This window comes from Rattus rattus, chromosome 1 (assembly GCF_011064425.1).
Source record: "Rattus rattus isolate New Zealand chromosome 1, Rrattus_CSIRO_v1, whole genome shotgun sequence".
Lineage (NCBI taxonomy): Eukaryota > Metazoa > Chordata > Mammalia > Rodentia > Muridae > Rattus > Rattus rattus.
The window spans coordinates 233068690-233088189 of record NC_046154.1 but is presented as its reverse complement, the minus strand read 5'-3'; the positions used below and the strand labels follow the sequence as shown (position 1 = coordinate 233088189).

General features: G+C 45.2%; 1 protein-coding gene across 1 annotated transcript in view; it reads right to left on the bottom strand.

The window, feature by feature from the left end:
• Fer1l6 (fer-1 like family member 6) overlaps nucleotides 1-19500 on the bottom strand; it is a 147179-nt gene that overhangs the window by 109999 nt on the left and 17680 nt on the right. Inside the window, exons 2-3 of the mRNA XM_032915788.1 lie at nucleotides 8610-8648; nucleotides 5748-5833 (exon numbers count right to left, since the gene is read on the bottom strand). Coding sequence (XP_032771679.1) covers nucleotides 5748-5833; nucleotides 8610-8648 — 125 coding nt within the window. The remainder of the gene's footprint in view (nucleotides 1-5747; nucleotides 5834-8609; nucleotides 8649-19500) is intronic.

The following is a 19500-nucleotide window of genomic DNA, read 5'->3' as shown; positions in this document are numbered from 1 at the left end:
AAAAAGACAGGGAGTCATTCCTGGACACACCCACCCCCCAAGTGGTGCCTCATAGAGTGACAGCAGAGCAGGGCGGGGAGGGGCCACTGCAGATACAGGGTTCTGAGACAAGGAGATTATGCTGGGTTATCACTTGGACTTTCAGTGCAATCATACATATCCTCACAAGAAGGGACAGAGGGAGATTTTAAACAGGACCGAAGACAGCTGTGAGACTAGGGGCAAAGATTAGACTGACCTCTATCTATTACAAAGCAAGGAACAGCATAGCCCCATCCCACCTTGTTATGGTTTAGATCTTAAATGTCTCCAAGGCCACATGCGAAGGTCTGGTGGTCAAATCATGCCATACCTAGGAGGTGGGAGACCTGTAAGATGTGAGGCCTAGCAGAAGGGAGTTAAATCACATGTCTATGCAGTAGAGGTTGGGATCCAGGCTTGCCCTGCTGTTGCTCTCCCATGAACTCCTGTAATGTCTGGCTATTCTACTGCCCAAGAACAACATAACCAAGAAGTCATGAACTGAAACCCATGAACTAAAATGCATCTTTCCTTTTTATCAGATGATTACCTCAGGAATTTTGTCATAGTGATGGAATGCTGAATAATGCAGAAGTTGGAAGGGGGAAGAAAGGTTCTTCAGGTTTTTGACCCACAGATGCTGACCCACGTATCAGGCATTTGAGTGTCATAACCATGGAAGAATATATGCATTAAGCTATCAAATTACCTACTGTAGGGAGGACAGGTCAGTAGGAAGCCCTAAGGAAACAAATCTATAGGAACTTAGCAAAGCCAAGTGAGTGGATTGTAGTCATATCCTTAGATCCTCCCATCCTAACCTAGATGCTGATGTCATTCATGGGAACATTGCCCAATGACCAAAGTTTGGCACACATATGCATGTTACTTACCTTGTCTTGGAATGATGTTTTCCTTATCTATAGTTAAGGCAGGGTTGATGCCTAATATATCATAAAGTCATTAGGAAGATAAACACAACAGTGTCCCAGCTCTCTCTCTGCGCCTGTCACAGCCTAAGGAGGCTTACGTGAGTCATAAAGAATTTCCTGATTTTTTTCCTTCTATAAAATGATGATTGAATAAGGAAAGGGTCTTCAAAACTTTTTAAAGCAACCAGGTTCTTTTTATAGATGTCTGTCTGTCTGTCTGTCTCTGTGTGTGTGTGTGTGTATGTGCTTGTGTGTAAATGTTTGCATGTGTGCATATGTTCGAATGTGTGCACACATGTATGTATATGTGTGTATGTGTATAAGAATGTATGTATGTATGTGTATTTTTAAAAATCTTGTCATCTAGGAATTTCTCCTCATGAATCAAACTAGAGATTGGGAAGGAAAAAGTCCCAATATGGCACACTATAGGCCAAAAGCTCATTTGTTCAAGCTTCCCTGGTATCATTGTGTACGATGGAGATGGAACTTTCCCCAGGGCATCCTAATAGCTGTTCCCAGGGCTTTTGAGACTCAACTAGAAGTACATCAACTGAATTATTTCTAATGTCCTCCTCAGCTTTGACATGTTTGGGTTTTGGTTTTAACCAGACAACTCTGACACACACACACACACACACACACACACACACACACACACACACACACACACACACACACACACACACACACACACACACACACACCTTGAACATGAAGACATATGGGCTCAAGCAGCCCACTCCTTAGGAGCTGGTGTCCCCAGCCCTGGTCTTATTAGATTCTCTATCACAACAGAGAGGAAAGCTGGATGAAGAAGAACCTCATTTACTGCAATCTCAGTGAGAAAACTCAGGGCAAAGCCAGACAAAAGGGTCAGCAGAGGAAACACTAGTGCCTGGCTGAGTGCCTAGTAGCCTTGCAGCAACAAGATAAAATAAACGCGTGTTCTCTGCTGATGACTGAGATGTGTGTGTGCAGAGCTCCTGGCATAGATGCAGATATGCAGTAAGCATTCTTAGGGTCCTCAAAAAGCTAAACAATGAGCGAGGGTAGATACAGGAGAGGCATCTAACAGACCATGGACCCCTTCCTCCAGGTCTGAAGTTAGATAGGGGCCTCTCAAGGTAGCAAAGTCACCAGCTGCAGCTTCTTTATGGCTGACACGCCTTTGTCCACTGATTTATGATGCTCTCTCACTCACCATTCGCACAGGGTGATTTTCACAAAGCAAAAGTGAATGATAGCACATGACCTCTCTTAAAGTATCCCAGTGGCTGCCCACCCTATTTAGAAAACATCTTAAGTCCATACGTGACTCAGTGTGGATGTCCTGTTTCACCTGGCTTCCACCTGCTCCTCCTGACCACCTGGCCTCTGCCACTCTTCTCTGTTCTCTGCCAAAGCAGGCCTTGCTCAGTTCCTTCTGACCTAATTCTGACTAGCCTGGGATTTCATTCACAACACACCACACACAGACACACACAGACAACACAGACACACACAGACAACACAGACACACACATGTACGCGTGTGTGCGTGCACACACACAACCCTGAACTCCCATCCCTGTTGCTTGTTCCTTTGTGGCCCCCTTCCCACTTTGAAAGTCTTGCTTTGACCCTGACTTTCAAGAGAGCCCTCTCTGTATGCACTGACAATCTTTGTGCCAATGAGCCAGGAATCTAGATTCCAGAACAGGCTCCCACTCAGCCCAGTGTCTAGCCTTCCTTGTATTTTCTTCACTTGCAATGCATTTGCGTGGGAGGGTCCTGAGTGCACGCATATCATGACTGATGGAATGACTCGAGGAGCTTTAGGACGGTGTGGGTCCAGGGAGACCACAGAAGTTCATGCAGTTACCTGGTCTCAAAGTATCTACTCTGTTACTATCCCATCAGCCGAAATGAGAGAAAAGGCACACAGAGAGAAAGGGCAGGGGGAAGGAGAGGAGAAAGGGAGGGGAAGGGGAAAAGAGAGGGGAGTCAGGTTGAGTCAGCCTTCCTAAGAAGAGTAACTTGATTCTTCCAGCAGGGAGAAACAGGAGTTGGACCTCAAGCTCCATCGAACCCTCTTTAAACTTCCCGCGGAAGTTCCATTGTACAGATCCGACCTAAGAGCAGAGGCTTAAGGATCTGGGTCATACATCCTGAGGCAAAGCATAAGTTAAGAAATGTGGGAGCTGATCTGGAGGGCAGAGGAGCTCTGCCCAAGGTTGTCTTCCCTCCATATTGGCCCTACATTGAATACTAGACTTAGCCTAGGGCCAGACACTTGATATGTTTTCCATTAACATCATTGAATATGCGAATGAATGAATGGCCACAGGGGTTACCACTTACTGAGCAACTGATGAATGGATGTGTTAGACTCTAATAGTTAGAGTAACAATAATTTTGGCATAATCCCAATTCCTCAGAATACATATGAAATTGACTTTAAGAGTTCAAATATCATACACGCAGACACACGCACACACACCAAAGTCCTAGCTTCCTAAGCTAAACCAAGAAGGAAGGAATCATTGGATTCTGCTCTGACACCCATGTTTGTCCCTTCACTAAAGGGCCAACTCCTCCCAACTTGATGGATACCATTTACTTTCTAGGATGGGCTAATGGACCTCTGCCATGTTTGTTTTGTGGGCTGAAGACTCTTAACAAGAAGTAGCCACAGAGCTGGCTCCCCTGGCATGCCTCAAATAGACTTCTCTTATCTCCTGGTCAGTGAGGGAGGAGCCATTTGAGGTAAGCCTCACCCATTAGAGTCTCTGTTCTGAAATACAGCTAATAGAATCTCGGGGTCATACATGATGCAAGACAAGTAACAAGTAGCAAAAGCTTATTAAATATGTCATATGTGTTGATTATTTCATAAGACCCTGTAAGGAAGGGAGCATCTCTTAGTCAACCTGGTGGCCTCAGGACCTAATTTCAAGGACCACAAAAAGATCCAGGGCCTTTAAATAGTATCATCCATATTATTGATTTGATTGAATAAACAAATATTCCTATTAAGGACTCATGTGTGGGGAGGGAAGCAAGTTGTGCGTGTGCATTTAGAGGTCAGAGGTCAACTTTAAGTGTCTTCCTCAGTCATCCTTCATGTTGACCTTTGAGCCTGACCTAGACCTTACTGACTGAGCAAGACTGGCTAGCCAGCCCACCTCAGGGATATGTCTGTGTCTGCCTCCCTAGAACTAAAATTGCACACCACCATACGGTGAGTTCTTAGGAGCAAACTCAGGTCCTCAGTGCTTGTATAGCGAGCAGTTTACTGATTGAGCCACCACTCTATTAAGGCCATATAGCTTTTCTTATTAAGTTTTAAGTCTTGTAGCCACTAAAAATGTACTATACCCACTCTCCAACTGTGGTGGTTTGAACATGCTTGGCCCAGGGAGTGGCACTCTTTGGAGGTGTGGCCTTGTTGGAGTAGATGTGGCCTTTTTGGAGGAAGTGTGTGGCCATGAGCATGAGCTTTAAGACCTTCATCCAAGCTGCCTGGAAGACAGTCTTCTGTTTGCCTTCAGAAAAAAAAATGTTGAATTCTGAGCTCCTCCTACACCCAGACTGCCATGCTACCACCTTGATAATAATGGACTGAACACCTGAACCTGTAAGCCAGGCCCAATTAAAGGTCGTCCTTTATAAGAGTTGCCTTAGTCATGGTGTCTGTTCATAGCAGTAAAACAGTAAGACACCATCCCAGGGTAATTAGTCATTACCGCCAGCATTTCAGTATAAATGAGTGTCTGTTGTTTTCTAAGACTGAGTTTTATGCAGAGCAAGAAGAGTAGCTTTAGGTGGGGCTTATGGATATAGGAAAGCTGTGGTGGATGACAATGAAGATGGTGAAGATGAATTATTGCCATTGCACTGTTTGGGTCTAAGAATGGCAGCCTTTAATTGGATATTATCAAAGCCACTAGGAAGAAGTCTCCAGGAAGCCATCCAAGACCTGTCCACTTGGAAACCACAGGTGCAATTTGATTTTATCAATGCCAAGTGAGGCTTTTATCAACCCATTGTGAGGCTTGGTCCTCACTTGGTGGAAGGAATAATCTGTTCAAAGTACAGAAAGTCAGGCAGCCTGGACTGACCTCTCAACGCAGCTGCTTCTCAGGGCAAGCTGACCAATGGGCATTCTATGCAGACAGACAGAGCCTTCTACAGAAGGATCTTCTTCCACTTGGTTTAGGCACTACTATTGACATCTTGAAATCCCTCATAATTTCTTAACAATGGCTTTACATTTTCACCCACACACCCCTGCCTTACAAATTCTGCAGCCAGCCTTTGTCATGCATAATTTTCATTCTCTCTGTAACCTTGTTTGAAAAGCTAAATCGTACAAATATAGAATCAGACAAATAGGGAAAGCCCCTCCCATCTTACTTTGAGAATCCTTTTACTTTGAAAAATGCCCTTGATCCTCCCCAGAGTGATGTGAGGTCAGTTTGGCTACCCATGCCATGCCCATTTGACAGTGGGAGACTTGAAAATCGTGAGTCACTTATCTGACAAATACAAAGGCAAAAACAGAGCTTGAACCCATCACCACTTCCTTATGGCGACCATTGCATGGCACTGAGCAGGGGTCTACCATACTCCTATTTGCCAATGAAGTTAGGATGATTTCCCTGAGGTTTGCATCAGCATTCAGGAGAAACAGGGAGTCAGGCAGATTACTGCCCCCCCATCCCATAGACATCCACATTCTCAGACCAGGGAGTCCCAAAGGTGAGGACCTTTGGCCTGGGTAGTGGGTCATGCCCCATCCTCACATCTCACCTTGTGCACGCTTGTTGGTGAGGACCAATCCCTTCTCTGTTTTATCTTTCTTCTTCTTTTTCAGCTTCAGGCCAAACATTCCCTTTCTGAAAAGAAAAAATAATCTCATCAATACCATCATGGAAATGAGTCGTTGTCCCTACTGGGAGAAAGTGAGCACAGAGCTGGTGAGTCCTACTGGCTGGCCAGCCACCTCGTCTACACAGGGTAGAGGTGAAAAGATGTATGTTAGGAGAGCCTCCCCAGTCCCCTTGGCTATCCCCCTTTTCCACAAGCTATCTCACGCGAGAGGGATAGGCTGGGGGTCCTAATCATTCTAGTTCAGCATCTCTCGTGTCTCCTGACTTGCCTGCATCAGGTGCTATGATCAACTCTTTAGGGGAACGACGTCATTTGCTAATGGCAGCAATTGTCTCCTATCCAACTTACAGAGGAGAAGCCAGAGAGTTGTGACAGTTTCTCAGGTCACACAGCTCCTGGAAATCTGCTTAGTTTACAGAGGAACCTAATCTCTCATCTGTCTGTTTACAGTGCACTATGGGAGAACCTGAATCTCCCAGGCCTCTCGGCAGAGCCATCGCTTCACTGAGCCAGGCTCTCACACTGGTTCTGAGGTCAAGAGACCCTGGTACCTGCTGAGGCTGTACCATAAGCACCCTGATCAACTGCTATATAGTAAATGCTCAAAATGTGAGCACAGTGGAGACTTCTGTTGCTTTCACACACCATGCATGTCGCTTTGGGTTACAGACTGTTCACTAAGAGGGTAGCAGCCCTGCTGCTCTCTCCTCCCAGTGCACACGTCCTAGATTTATGCTTCTGAATGTGGGAATAAAGAGATGGTGGAGTTCCATGGGCAAGGTCAGACTGCCTATGTCCCATTCAAGCAATGTCTTCACAGCCCAGAACAGGCCCCTGAGCTTTCCTAACTTCAAGATCCCCACAGGGATAACAATGTAATGATAAGTGGAAAGAAATGATCGCAGAATATGGAATATAAGTTGCTCTATGAGTTTTTGCTGTTGTTGTTGTTGTTGTTGTTGTTGTTGTGCTGCGAGTTCCTGGTCAGCCTGGGATACCTAGTGAGACCCTGTCTCAGTCTTATCTAAGGCTTTAATCTTATGATTAAAGCCAACAAGCAGAAGAAACAAATCTCCATTTGATTGATTTGCTCATTTATTTCTTAAGCGTTTGCCATTCTTTGACCTAGGTTAGGGCACCAGCTCACCAAGGCAGAGCAATAGAGTAGACTTAGGAGGAGAGGAAGCCCTTCTCCCTGCAGGTTTGCAAACCAAGGACACTGCTAAAGATGGTGGACTGAGGACAGGCATCACAATGGGACTCTGACCTAGGGGAAATTGGTGTTGTGGAGAGTGAGCTGCAGCAGGCCTGAAATGCGGAGAATGGACTATGTCAGCACCCAGACATGGGCTGGACTTCTCCCTCCTTGGGGAAGTCACATGGCCTCTCTGAGCCCCGGCTTCTTCATTTTGCGTGATAGAGAGAGATACCACGGGACCTGCTTCATGTCCCACATGGGAATAAAATGCAGCAAAATAAACAAAGAGCTTAATCCGTGCCTGGTATACAGGTGGTGGCAAATGAGTGCTCTCTGGGAGGGAATGTCATCATCCTAAATCCAGGAACTTCCAGAGAATGAATACCAGGGGCCTCCCCTTTCTGAATTGTCTAAGAGAGCATTCCCAGTGTTAGCTGTTGCTGGTCTCTTTTCAAAGGGTATCTGCCGAGTGAGGGGCCCACATCTGGTCCTTTCCAAACCCTGAACACCATACATATGCTCTTCAAGAGCTCATTGCCATGAGTGGTTCGTGGAAACAGAGCCTCATCAGGAACTTGGCCCATATCTGCTGGCTGCCTGTCAAGGCTGAGGTATTTCCATCTGCAAAGGGGACGTTGTTCCTAGTCAATAATAATGGTGCCAGAAGGAGGCCTGGCATACACAACATGAGTGGCCTGACGTTCTGGTGTCTCCCAGAGAAACCCTTGACTAGATCCCTGGGGTATAGCTAAGAATGCTACCACGGCAGAGGGAGAGGGATTCCCATCTTTTGGTACAGGTACCTTTTCCCCCTTGAAACAAAGAGAGCTTGACATTGCTGTCATTGGGGTCTCCTAAGGGTTGAGGTCTTTAAAAAAACAAAAATGATGTCTTGAAATCACTTCAGAAAGTTTTACTTAATCGAGGGTAGGGCTAGAATTCAAAATCCCTTGTCTAGAGCTCAGATCTCTGCAGAATAAAAAAAGAAATCTTTCAGGAGTGCCCCCAGGCACTTCTATCACTTCGCCCCTCACTGGTAAGCTAACGTCAGTTTGGTGAACACACAGCGTCTGCCGGAGACCGTGAGTCAGCTGTCGAAAGCGCTCCCAAGATGCAGCTTGGGAAAACTGTGTAACTGGGTACTTAGATGAGCTTGTATTCCCCCATCAAACACAAAGACGTTTATTACTCAATTCAAAATGACATTAAAATAGGAGATATGTTTATAAAGTATCAATGACAATATAATAGGAATCTTAATAATCTTATAGTGAGCCATGTGACAGAGATCACATTTTCCATCTGATTTCCTAGGATCACCAAAGCATACCATGGAGTAAATACCACTCTTATCACTTCTTCTAAGTAGAGTTGGGGCTTCTAATGAGTACATGGGAACCAACTACCAAATCAAGACTTGACCAGTGAGTCTCCAATGTATCTTCCATCACACCTGCCCTCTCCTGTGTGCTGATTACTCTAACATGGAATGCCAAAAGGAAAAGGCTTTCCTGCTCAGAATCTATGACATTCTTTCCCAGGCCACCCAGAAGTTAGAGAAACACAGACACAGCCATACCAACCTGGTCTCCTCAGGGTGGAAGCTACCGTGACTCCGATATCTGTGTCCAAACAAGAAGAATGTTAAACAAGGCCTGGATTAGACTAGATTCTGCCCATATGCTGTGGCATTGGTGCAAAACACCTGGAATGCCAGGCACAGCTAGTGCAGCATCGAGGAGAAAGGGCTGGACTGGCATTAGGCTTTTAAAGCCACTTTCTAATTGTGTAATTGATGGTGGGCATAGAACCCCTCCAAGCACTAGGCTCTTCTTTAGAGGGCAGTTCTAAGTAAAGTCTAGTTCCCACACTAGGTCATTATGCAGACACCCTCACTGAGCTTCTTGGTGAACTATTTATAGAGAGCTACACCCATTTCTTTAGATAGTTAATTTCATGTCTTTTTTATGGCTCTATGGAACCAGGATTAAAAAAAATCACTTGAAGCCAGAGTTGTAGTATTTCTTATTCAGTTTGCCAGATTCCCTTCCAGCACCAGCTTTTCCAGCTCCACTGAAGAAGAAAGAGAGCTTGGGCCAAATGGCCAGCAGTGAGCCAATGGTGTGACCAGTACAGGTCTGTGCTGCCTCATCCCCATCTAAGAGGTCATGGGATACAAGTTGCTTGAGTATTTCATCTTCCAAACCCTCAGTCTCAACATCCAGAAGAAAAGAAACATAAATAAACCCAGAGCTAAACAACGAATCACCTTTAAAGGTTAAACTATGTGTAATTATATATTTAATAGACTTTTGTTAGCAAAAGAATGAATTTGCATATAATCGAATCTACCTTTAAAAGGAGCGTTGGCATGATGGTACAGCCGTGTAATCCCAATGCTGACCTAGCAGGGGCTTTATTGACTCAGTTTTCTTTTTCTTTAAGAAAATTTAAAAAATTGCTCTCAACTAAAAGTGGAAACAATACACACCACATTCAGAATACCTTGTGACACACCTGTTTGGGGTGCACTTTTAGCTCAGTGTCCACCCCTTTCCATTTACCCCACCACTATACCTGCCACAGCACTGACTATCCTGGCTTCTTTCTTAATCATGGGCTCGGTTCAGCCATGGTAGAGCATAAGCTCAGGTTTAAGAGAAAAATAGGCAGTCTGCTATGGGGTTAAAAAGACCCTGGTCAACTAATGGCCTGAATGCATTGAATACCAACTCTTTGTCCAGAGGGAGTTCACCAAGGCAAATGGATGCTCTTAACAGAGCCCCAACTGCCCTTGTTTTATACATTCCAGCCCTGATGCCCATCATGATGAGACCCCGATGTTACAACTTGACTGACAGTCATTAAGAACCTGGACATTCTGAACTACAAGAAGTCAGCAGAGCTTAGTACATACACCTCCAAGGACTCTAATTAGTGCCCCCTTCTCCCTCTGAGTCCTCAGAACACAAGACTGTTTAGGACTTCTCTGGAGCTGCAGTGCCAAGAACGAGGCCAGAACTCGTCAGAAGTATTTACCAAACATTCAAGAGCAAAGTGGCAGGAGGGTGTCACTGGAGGAGAGCCTCGGGTAAAGGGGGGCTTCTTTCTTGTGGGCGTCTCACTCACCCCACTGCATAGCGACAGTGGTTACTGTGAATGCCACCTTCCTCGGGCTTGGAGCTCCTCTCAGTTCCTGGGCTGGGTGCCTCCCTTCTCCCAGGCTTCCCTTCTAATGAGCATCTCCTCCCCCATAGACATCATCATGTCACACGTGGCTGGGCTGGCTAGAATAGAAGGAAACGAGAGAAGCAGATTCTAACTGGGTAGTTAGGACTTTGTTCTTTCCATCCCAACACCTTCTCTTGCCTGGGCCCCTGAGAAGTGTTGGTTGAGCTGTATAAGGCCTTTTCTGCCCACATTACTTGTGGTCATGATGCTTTTACCACAGCAATAGAAACCAAACTAGAACAAGGGGAGTTCAGGATTCTGGATCTACCTGTTTCCTGTTCTCTCTCTACCTCTTGCCTGCCGCATGATAAGACCAGTGGTCTCACATACCACAGACTGGTATATACACAGCTCAACCCCAGTCCACCACTGAGGGAAACCATGCAGGAACCATAGAAGGAAGCTGATTGCCATCTGGCTTCTTCTCATCGTTTGTTCAGCTGCTTTTTTCCCCAACATAATATTGTTTTGTTGATTCCTTGGGAATTTCACATCATCGCACTTACTCACTGTTGGCTGGGAGTGCCAACACAGTGAACTGTGCCCTGAACTATGAGTCAAAATAAACCTTCAACAGTTGCTTCCACCATATTGACAAGAAAACTAAGTAATAGAAACAGGACCTATAGAATCCCTTCCAACAACACTATTTGTTCTTATGGGCATCAGATCCTTAAATGCCAGTGTGGGTGGTGACCCTCTAACTGGATGGTGTAGTATCCGGCCTTTCAGAATGGGTTTGACCCAATGATTACTGACCTAAAGAACTCCAGAGAAGAAGAGTCCTGGTAATGTTGGTGCTCCCACCACACCCATGTGCCCCCTCTCCAGCTCTAGGCATCTCCTGGCTTCACTCAGGACATAGACAAACTCCTCCTTCATTCTCTACCCTTCCTGCAGTCTACTCAGAAGCCATCTTTGAAAACCTTTGAAGCCTTAGAAGGGCAAAGAACTTTTTTCATCCAATAAATTTTAGCTGCAAACTCTCTTAAAGTTAACATCTCACCAAGGGAACACATTAAGCCTCTCTCCCCTGAGATCCTGGAATAAAATGAGATGGTATGCTGGACATCATCTCTACAATACTTCATTCAGCTCCCCAGAGCCATAAAAATCTGAAAAATTGAATTACTAACTGAATTTAGCAGGATATCTATAAGCAAGGACAATAAAAAAATCAATATACCTCTTTGTACCAGAGACAGAAATTAAAATCATAAATAAATACTGACTATAAGAATAAAATTTTTTTAAATTGAGAATAAATCTAAGAAATATGTGTGATACTGCTACACTAGAAAATATAAAATAAGATAAATGGATGAATAGTACATGCTTTCAGATTGAAAAATACAATAATAAAAGGTAACCAATTTTTCTAGCTTAATCTGAAAATTATTGTTTGCTGCATTTATCTTGTAAAAGTATTTTACTTTGCAAAAATTTTCAAGGGTATATTAATGATTGGTGGAATTGTGTGTGTGTGTGTGTGTGTGTGTGTGCTTGCGTGTATATGCATGTGTGTGTGTGTATATGTGTGTGTGTGTATACTTCCAGAAAACATTTAGTTTTTCAAGAGATACATTCTAGAGTTAAAATCCCTAGCTCTTAGCATTTGTTCAGTCACCTGCTAATCTGAGAAAATCCTTGATATATTTGTGCCTCAGTTTCTTCACTTGTAAAATAGAAGATAAAATATGCCCCTCTTGTAGGGCTGTTGGGAAGACCCAAGAGACGCAGGATACAGTTTGCAAACATTTACATGCTATCTCCCACAGATGTTAACTAAGTTAGAAAATGGGATCAATGTTCTGAGCTTCTTCACAGGCTCTCTGCAGTGTGTCAGCACACCTGACCCTCAGATCCTGTCCTCTATCCCGATAGACAGCTCCTCCTAATCTTGTCACACTCTTCTGCCGTGACCATTCCTCACCCTGAGACTCCTGTTAAGGTGACTTTCTCCATCTTTGCCTCTCAAAATTCAAATCGTTCTTCTAGGCTTAAGTCACCACTTCCTTTGATGAGACTTGTTCTTGGTTTTGCAGGAGGAGCAGGTCACTCACCCTCTGGCCTCTGTCAGCATGCTGTCCTTTTCTTCCTTGCGGCATTTGTCACATTGGCATAACAGTTTTTAAAAAGACATCACTTGCCTTCATTAGACACTGAGTGTTTGAAGGCAGCAGCCGAGCCTGGTTTTGTCTGAGCCCCAGATATCAATCACAGTATTTGGTATGAACTAAGAATCCTAGAATATTGGATTAGGGACAGATGAATGATTTGATAGAACATACAGCTATATGAGTCAGAAGAGTTAAAGTCAGTGTAAGACAGGGAGCAGAGGAAAACAACCTAAAATGCCAGTGGCCGGCAGAGCCTTGACCCATTGCTCACCCTGGAACTGTGGAGAAAAAGTAAATTATCCACTTTGGGGCCTGGGAAGCCATTAGTGCTCTGTTAAATGGGACATCAGTCCTGGCTGTCATCAGGCCTTCATCCGTTTCTTACAATCAGCCCCTTTAATAACACATTTTTCTGTCCCTTTCCCTCATCGTGGTTAAATATCTCCTGTGGGCTGATAATTTCTCTCCCGTGTGGCCATTCAGTGAGAGTATATGAGGTTGTTTGTTTTGAGTGCTTCGCCATGCACAGGTTTTCAGAGATAAATGCAGCACAGTTCCTCAGATGGGGCACTCACGATGTGGGTGGAGACCTAGACACCCACAACTGTAAGGAAATGTAGGAATGCAAACTAAGCTCTTTCAGAGAATGAAGAATGGCTTGCGTGATCCTGGGAGGGTCAGTGACAGCATGAATGGGAGGTCCTTTTCTAATTGGACTCTAATTGGGTCTTAGAAGAGGAAAAAGATATGGAGGAACATGACTGGGAAGAGTGAACATGACCTGAAGTCCTACTGTGTGTCAAACTCCTTTGCACAATATTGTTCTTATAATGACCACAGCGCTGGAAGGAGACAATAGCACTCCCAGCTTAAAACATAGATAGTAACTTGAAGAGGCTAAGCCACTTGATCAAAGCCATGGGTGCAGACAAAGTTCAGACCCCAAAGGTGCCATCAGGATCTCCCTCCGGCTCCTGTAGGAGGCTGGAGTAGTCAGAGGGGCCTTTCTTAACTAGCTGTGAGTCAAGATGTTCTCTTTAGCTGGTCTTCAGGAAGGTCTACACCACTCAGAAATGCATCTTGTGCCTACCTCTGATACCATCCAGGCCATACACAGGAGTAAAATTAAAGCCTTCCTCAAGGCCCCATCTCTCCATTAAGAATATAAGGCCTTCCTTAAGGGGCTTTCCAAGAATTAAAACCTCCCTTCCCACCTCCTACTGAAATATCAGATAAAACAACTCCTCCAGTTTTGATAGACACCAGTTTTCCCCCATATATTCTCAGACAAGATACCATGTAAAAGGCCTGGAACGTCACAGTCAGCCCCTGGTAACTCAGTGTTGCATAGTATGCACAACACTCTTAAATATCCTCTAGGTGTTCCCATTAGCTACAATCTACCATATTTATTACATACTCTGGGAATAACTAATTCACCACCTTCCAACCTGGATCACTGTTGTCTTCATGGCCTAAATGATGGTTAGCACCAACTGTCAAGTTGACAGGATTCAAAGTCATCTAGGAGACAAACCTCTGGGCATGTATGTAAAGGAGTTTCTAGATTAGGTTAATTCATAAGAGAAGGCCTGTATGAGACTTATATAAAAAGGGAAGTCACTATAACTGTAGACAGGTCCATCCAACGGACTCGGTCCCTGAGAAAGCAAGCTGAGCGCCAGCATCCACCTCTCTCTGCTTCCTGACTGCAGATGCAGTGGGAGCAGCTGCTTTGTACTTCTGTCTCCATTTCTCCCTACGATGGACTGTACCCTGTAACTCAGAGACGGTGCCCCATATCTTAGAGACAGTATAGCATAACAAGCCCATCCCTCCTTAAGTTGGATGTGTCAGATATTTTGTCACAAGACACATAATTAACACAATAGAGAAAGAATTAAATGCGGCCATAGCTGGACCCTTGCTAACCTCTGCCATTTCTCCATCCGCCTTAAGATCCAGGAGAAGATGGCACTGGGTTCCTTTTATGAAGGTTGGTGTTAGGAAGGCAAGAGATGGGCCACTTTGGAACACCAGCAGCTGGTGGGCGTAAAAGTGGCTCAGTGATCGTTAGGATTAGCATCATTCTAAGTGATATAGGTCAGCCCTCTTCTGGAAGGTCTCAAACTCCAGTACCACGTCCACGCAGAAGACGCGCAGCAGCCGTCAGCCATTCTGTTCTGGTTTCTATAAGCCCCCAGACAATGCCACTCCCTGGGCCAAACCTAAGATAGCATTTAAATAAATTCCTCTCTACAGCGCCAGAGTAAGGCCATATAATTCCCCCTTCGCATGCCAGATGTGTGCAGTGGAAGGGTCCATGTCACTCTCTTCAGAAAGACCTTGCAAAAACAACAACAACAACAACAACAACAACCACCTCCACCAAGAACAGGGTAGGTATGCTAGTACACAGCCATGGATCCCAGCACTTAGAAATCTGGGGCAGAAAATGATGAATTCAAGGCGAACCAAGACTACCCACTGAGACATTGCCAAAGAACAAACAAAAATAAGAAAAATGGCCTCCTAAAATGCTAGCAAAGATAATAGAAAAAAGAAAACCTTATGTAATAGGGTTACATATGATTCTATTTTAAAAAAGCAAAACCCTTCCATATGTTCCTGCTATACCAGTACTAGGTATGTGCATGAAGGATTCCATGAATCAGCGTAGGCAGAGGTACAGATCCTTGTCCGTTGCAATGCTCTGTACAATAGGCAAGCCATGGAGGCACTACGATGTTCTCAGCATTTTCGAAGAAAAGGTCTTGTGCAGGTTGGGGGAGCTCATGCTTAACAGAGCCCACGAGCAGGCTTCTCTCTGGCAGGACATTTAGCAGTGAACCTGACTCTCCTTGTTCAGGATTGTTTCATTAATCCTTCCTCATATATTTGGGAGCTGGGTTCTCTTATAAAATATTTGACTTTTGTGGCAGTTTAGATGAGAATGTCTCCCCACAGACTCATAGATTTGAGTACTTGGTACTAGAGAGTGGTGCTGTTTGAAAGGCTTGGGAAGAGCGTCAAGTGGAGTTAAGAGGAAGAGGTCTTTTTGTCTTAACCAAAATCCTACTTCCTCATGTCTGAGGTGCACAGATCTCAAAAGTAAGAAGGAAGAAAAGAAGGAGGAAAAAAAGGAAGAGAAAAGGAAGAAGAGGAAGAAGAGGGAGAGGGAGAGGATGCAAATGTGCATATGGAGCTCACCTCAGGTTACCCTCAGGAAATGTCTAGTCATCCCACACACCCATGTTCATCTGCCAGGATGCTAAGACCCCAGCAAATATGGCTGCCATGGGCTTCGCTAATTCAGGCCAGCTCTGTTCCTTACATCACCACCCCACCCACTCAAAGACCAACTTCTTCCTTCAACAGGATTTGTATCCTGTACCTTACATAAAATGCTCCAAGGGGCTGAGAATTTGAGTCCAGTTGCCTTCCTCTATATACTGAGGAAGACAAAGAGAAGTCCTCATCTTTTCAAAGTACAATGTTGTTCAAGTTCAGTGTTGAGAACAGTCAAGGTGTTTTACTGGTGACCTCATTTGTTTTGCATAGCTCATGTCCTTAATCATTTCTGCAACCAAGAGGAGCTGATTAGATCCAAGAGTAAAACTTTAATTAGTGCAGCCAAGTGAGGCTCTCTAAATCCCTCACACAGAGCCAGCTCAACACAATTACTCACGAGCAGTACCCAGTCATCCATACAGCAGACATAACTCAGAAAGAGAAAATAAAAAGCCAACTGGAAATTGGGGGCTCCAGCTTTCACAGATGGCCTCCCAGGCTGGTAACAAAGCTAGAAGCTCATCTGTCCCATCGCACAGCCCTCTGCAGGCTTGCAGACGTCATGTAGAGCATTACTGAGTGAGACTTCTATAGGATTCACAGAATCTCAGAAGCAGAGCTTTGCCACCCTCCTCTCCCCGATGCAGCCTAGCTCTCCAGAGTGCGGCTTCCTATTAACTTCTGTACTGGCTGGTTTTGTGTGTCAACTTGACACAAGCTGGAGTTATCACAGAAAAAGGAGCCTCAGTTGTGGAAATGCCTTCATGAGACCCAGCTGTAAGGCATTTTCTCAACTAGTGATCAAGGTGGGGAGGACCCAGCCCATTGTGGTGGTGCCATCCTTGGGCTGGTAGTCCTGGGTTCTTTAAGAGAGCAAGCTGATCAGGCCAGGAGAAGCAAGCCAGTAAGTAACCTCCCTCCATGGCCTCTGCATCAGCTCCTGCTTCCTGACCTGCTTGAGTTCCAGTCCTGGCTTCCTTTGGTGATGAACAGCAATGTGGAAGTGTAAGCTGAATGAACCCTTTCCTCCCCAACTTGCTTCTTGGTCATGATGTTTGTGCAGGAATAGAAGCCCTGACTAAATCAACTTCCAAAGTAGAAGCTGCAGTTTGAGCCTTGTAGATGGGAGGAGGCCCTTCCATGCCTGTCTACTTCTTCGAGAGTCCTTGGAATTCCAGCCTTAGTTCAGGGACAAAATATAACATATCTTAAAGCCTTAGTCCTGCCCTTAACAGACTCAGCCTAAAAACACCAAAGAGAAATGTCTAGAGCTATGCACACTCCCAGGCCTTGAGCCAGAGGCTCAGAAAATACTTGCAGTGGATATTGACCTTAAACTCCAGTACTGGACAAGGAAGTCTTCATTGGTTCCCAGTGCATGATGGGAATAAGATCATAAAAGAGGGCTCCAATATGCATCCATACTTAAATACAACACATCATATCCTATACCTGCCTGAAACCCCAATTTATACAGTAGCATATGTCATACATAAACCAAGAAGGGTGCAGCCCTGACCATGTAAGGAGTAGCTACATGTCCGTTTCTGGTGATGCTCTCTCTACCCTCTTCTGAGCACATAACCTAGGAGGGAGGAAGGCTGGTAGGATTCTACAGCAGGCTGGGTTAGACACAGGCTCCTTCACTGTGTGACCTGGAGCAAACTGCATCACTTCTCTGTGCCTTCGTTTTTCCATGTGTATCAAATACCGATGGGTACCTGCCTCTCAGAGTGCTGAGCGCTGGGTTTCTGTGTGAAGGGCTGGTCCTAGCACAGCCAGTGCCATTTCTTACTGTGCTTAGGCTCAGAGACGTTGACAGATAGGCTCATGCTGGCCGCTGGAGAGAACTGCTCCTCTCACAGCTGGCTGACTGCCGCGCCTTCTGCACCATGCAGAGTTTGAGCCAGTCTGCCGCGCTCTATTCTACAGCACACACTTCAGCACGGACTCTCTGTTCATACTGTTCGCATTGCCCAAAGCTCTCTGAGACTCACTGCTGATGCTGCTGACTGAGCATGTCACTCAGTCACAGTGTGGAGCAAGGTGGTTGAGCTCTCTTTTTGCATTTGGAAATTGACTTGTAAAATTGTTTATGGATCAAAAGGCTTCGGGTGGTGGCACAGGCTATAATCCCAGAGCTTGAGGGACTGAGGCAGGAGGATCAGAAATTTGAGGCCAGCCTAGGCTACATAATGAAACCCTGTCACAAAAAAGCAAACAAACAGATACATATTTAAAAGAGGCCATTTGCCTAGCAGTCCATCATCATAAACAGCAAAAATAATTTAACCCCACTCACTCTGCCTGACCTCTGCTGCTACCTACCTTCCAGATGCCAATCTATCTCCCAAATCAATGAGAGCCACCATTTTATCGAGCACTAAGAGTAGATACCATGCAAGCCTTATCAAACTCAGAGCGCTTCAGCTCAGGGAGGTTAAGGGTCCTGCCTGGACCCACACAATAATCTCACACTCGAGAGCTGCCCCTATCGCTTTCTCACCCTCATTCCTGATGGCCCAGGTCTCTGAGGACAAGCAGAGGAACAGCGTTTCCAACAACCTGAACCTACCTTAGACTCCAAACTGAGCAAAACCATGTGAGGAGAAGCAGAACGTTGGATCTCACCTTGCCCTCCAAGCTCTTGAGCTAGCAAAGACGCCCACACTCGCTGACTCCCTGAACCAGGAAGTGATACCCAGCACTTATCCTGGAAGGAAGAAAGCTCGCCTTGGGAACTGGTAGGCTCAGCAGCTGAGGAGTGAAGTACCAGTGGCCTCTCCTGCTGCCCAGGAAGTGCCCTTCTGAATGTACCTGCCTGGCAGTGCCCTATCTCTGTTTAAAATTGCTGCACCCAGGTTGGCCAAACCCAAGGGTTCCAATCAGCAAATACAGGAGAACCCAGAACAGGTCCAGAGCAGAGAGGCTGCCTGCATAGTTTATCAGGAAACCACAAGTAGAAACCACAAGTAGATCAAGGCGAAGAAAGCTGGGCATGTAGCTCACTGGTACAGAAAGCGCTACCCTAGCAAGAGTGAGTCCCTACCCTAGACCAAAACTAAGTAAATTCAAAAGAGCCAGACAGTGGCAGAGCCTTGAGTCCAACCTCCACCCAGCCATCATGCTGGGGCCTTTAACCATGCTCTCCATCCCCTGTTGAATTTTAAATTTTTACTGATAATAATAATAATAATAATAATCTTATATTAATTATTGTGATTATAAATATACTTCATAAATTTATTGTTATTATTGTTGTTATCATTATTATTATAATCACCATCCTTCACTGAGTATTCTTCTTTTGGCAAGCTAGCAGCCATTGAGTATTATTCTACTCCCAGCTGCAGCCGAGGTCGCCACTGTGCCCAGTGTACAGATGGCAAAACAGAGCCACTGAAAGTCTGGCCTTAATTAGGGGCACAAGACTCAGGAGCCTGAGCTTATGAGCACCCAGCCTCCCTTTGTGGCGATTCACAGGGATGTGTGATCTGATGCCACTTCAACAGGGCAGGTCCATCAGGAAGCACAGTGGCAAAATCAAAGGGAATCATGAGATCTTTTGTCAGAGCCCTGCGGCCCCAGAGGCCCCCCAACCATTTCCATCTAAAACTTAAGTCCCACTTGCTATAATTTAAGTTCCTTTTTCTTTTTGCAGAATGAGACCTCTGTGTCTGATATAGCTACAAGTCCATGCTAAATCAGCAGAGAACATCTCCAGAGCACCCCAGCACAGTGGACCATCAGCACTAGACGCTGTGCAATGGCACCTCCAAGGAAATGCCAAACAGACTAACTGTGGCCAGGCCTCATGCTGGTCAACCTCTTT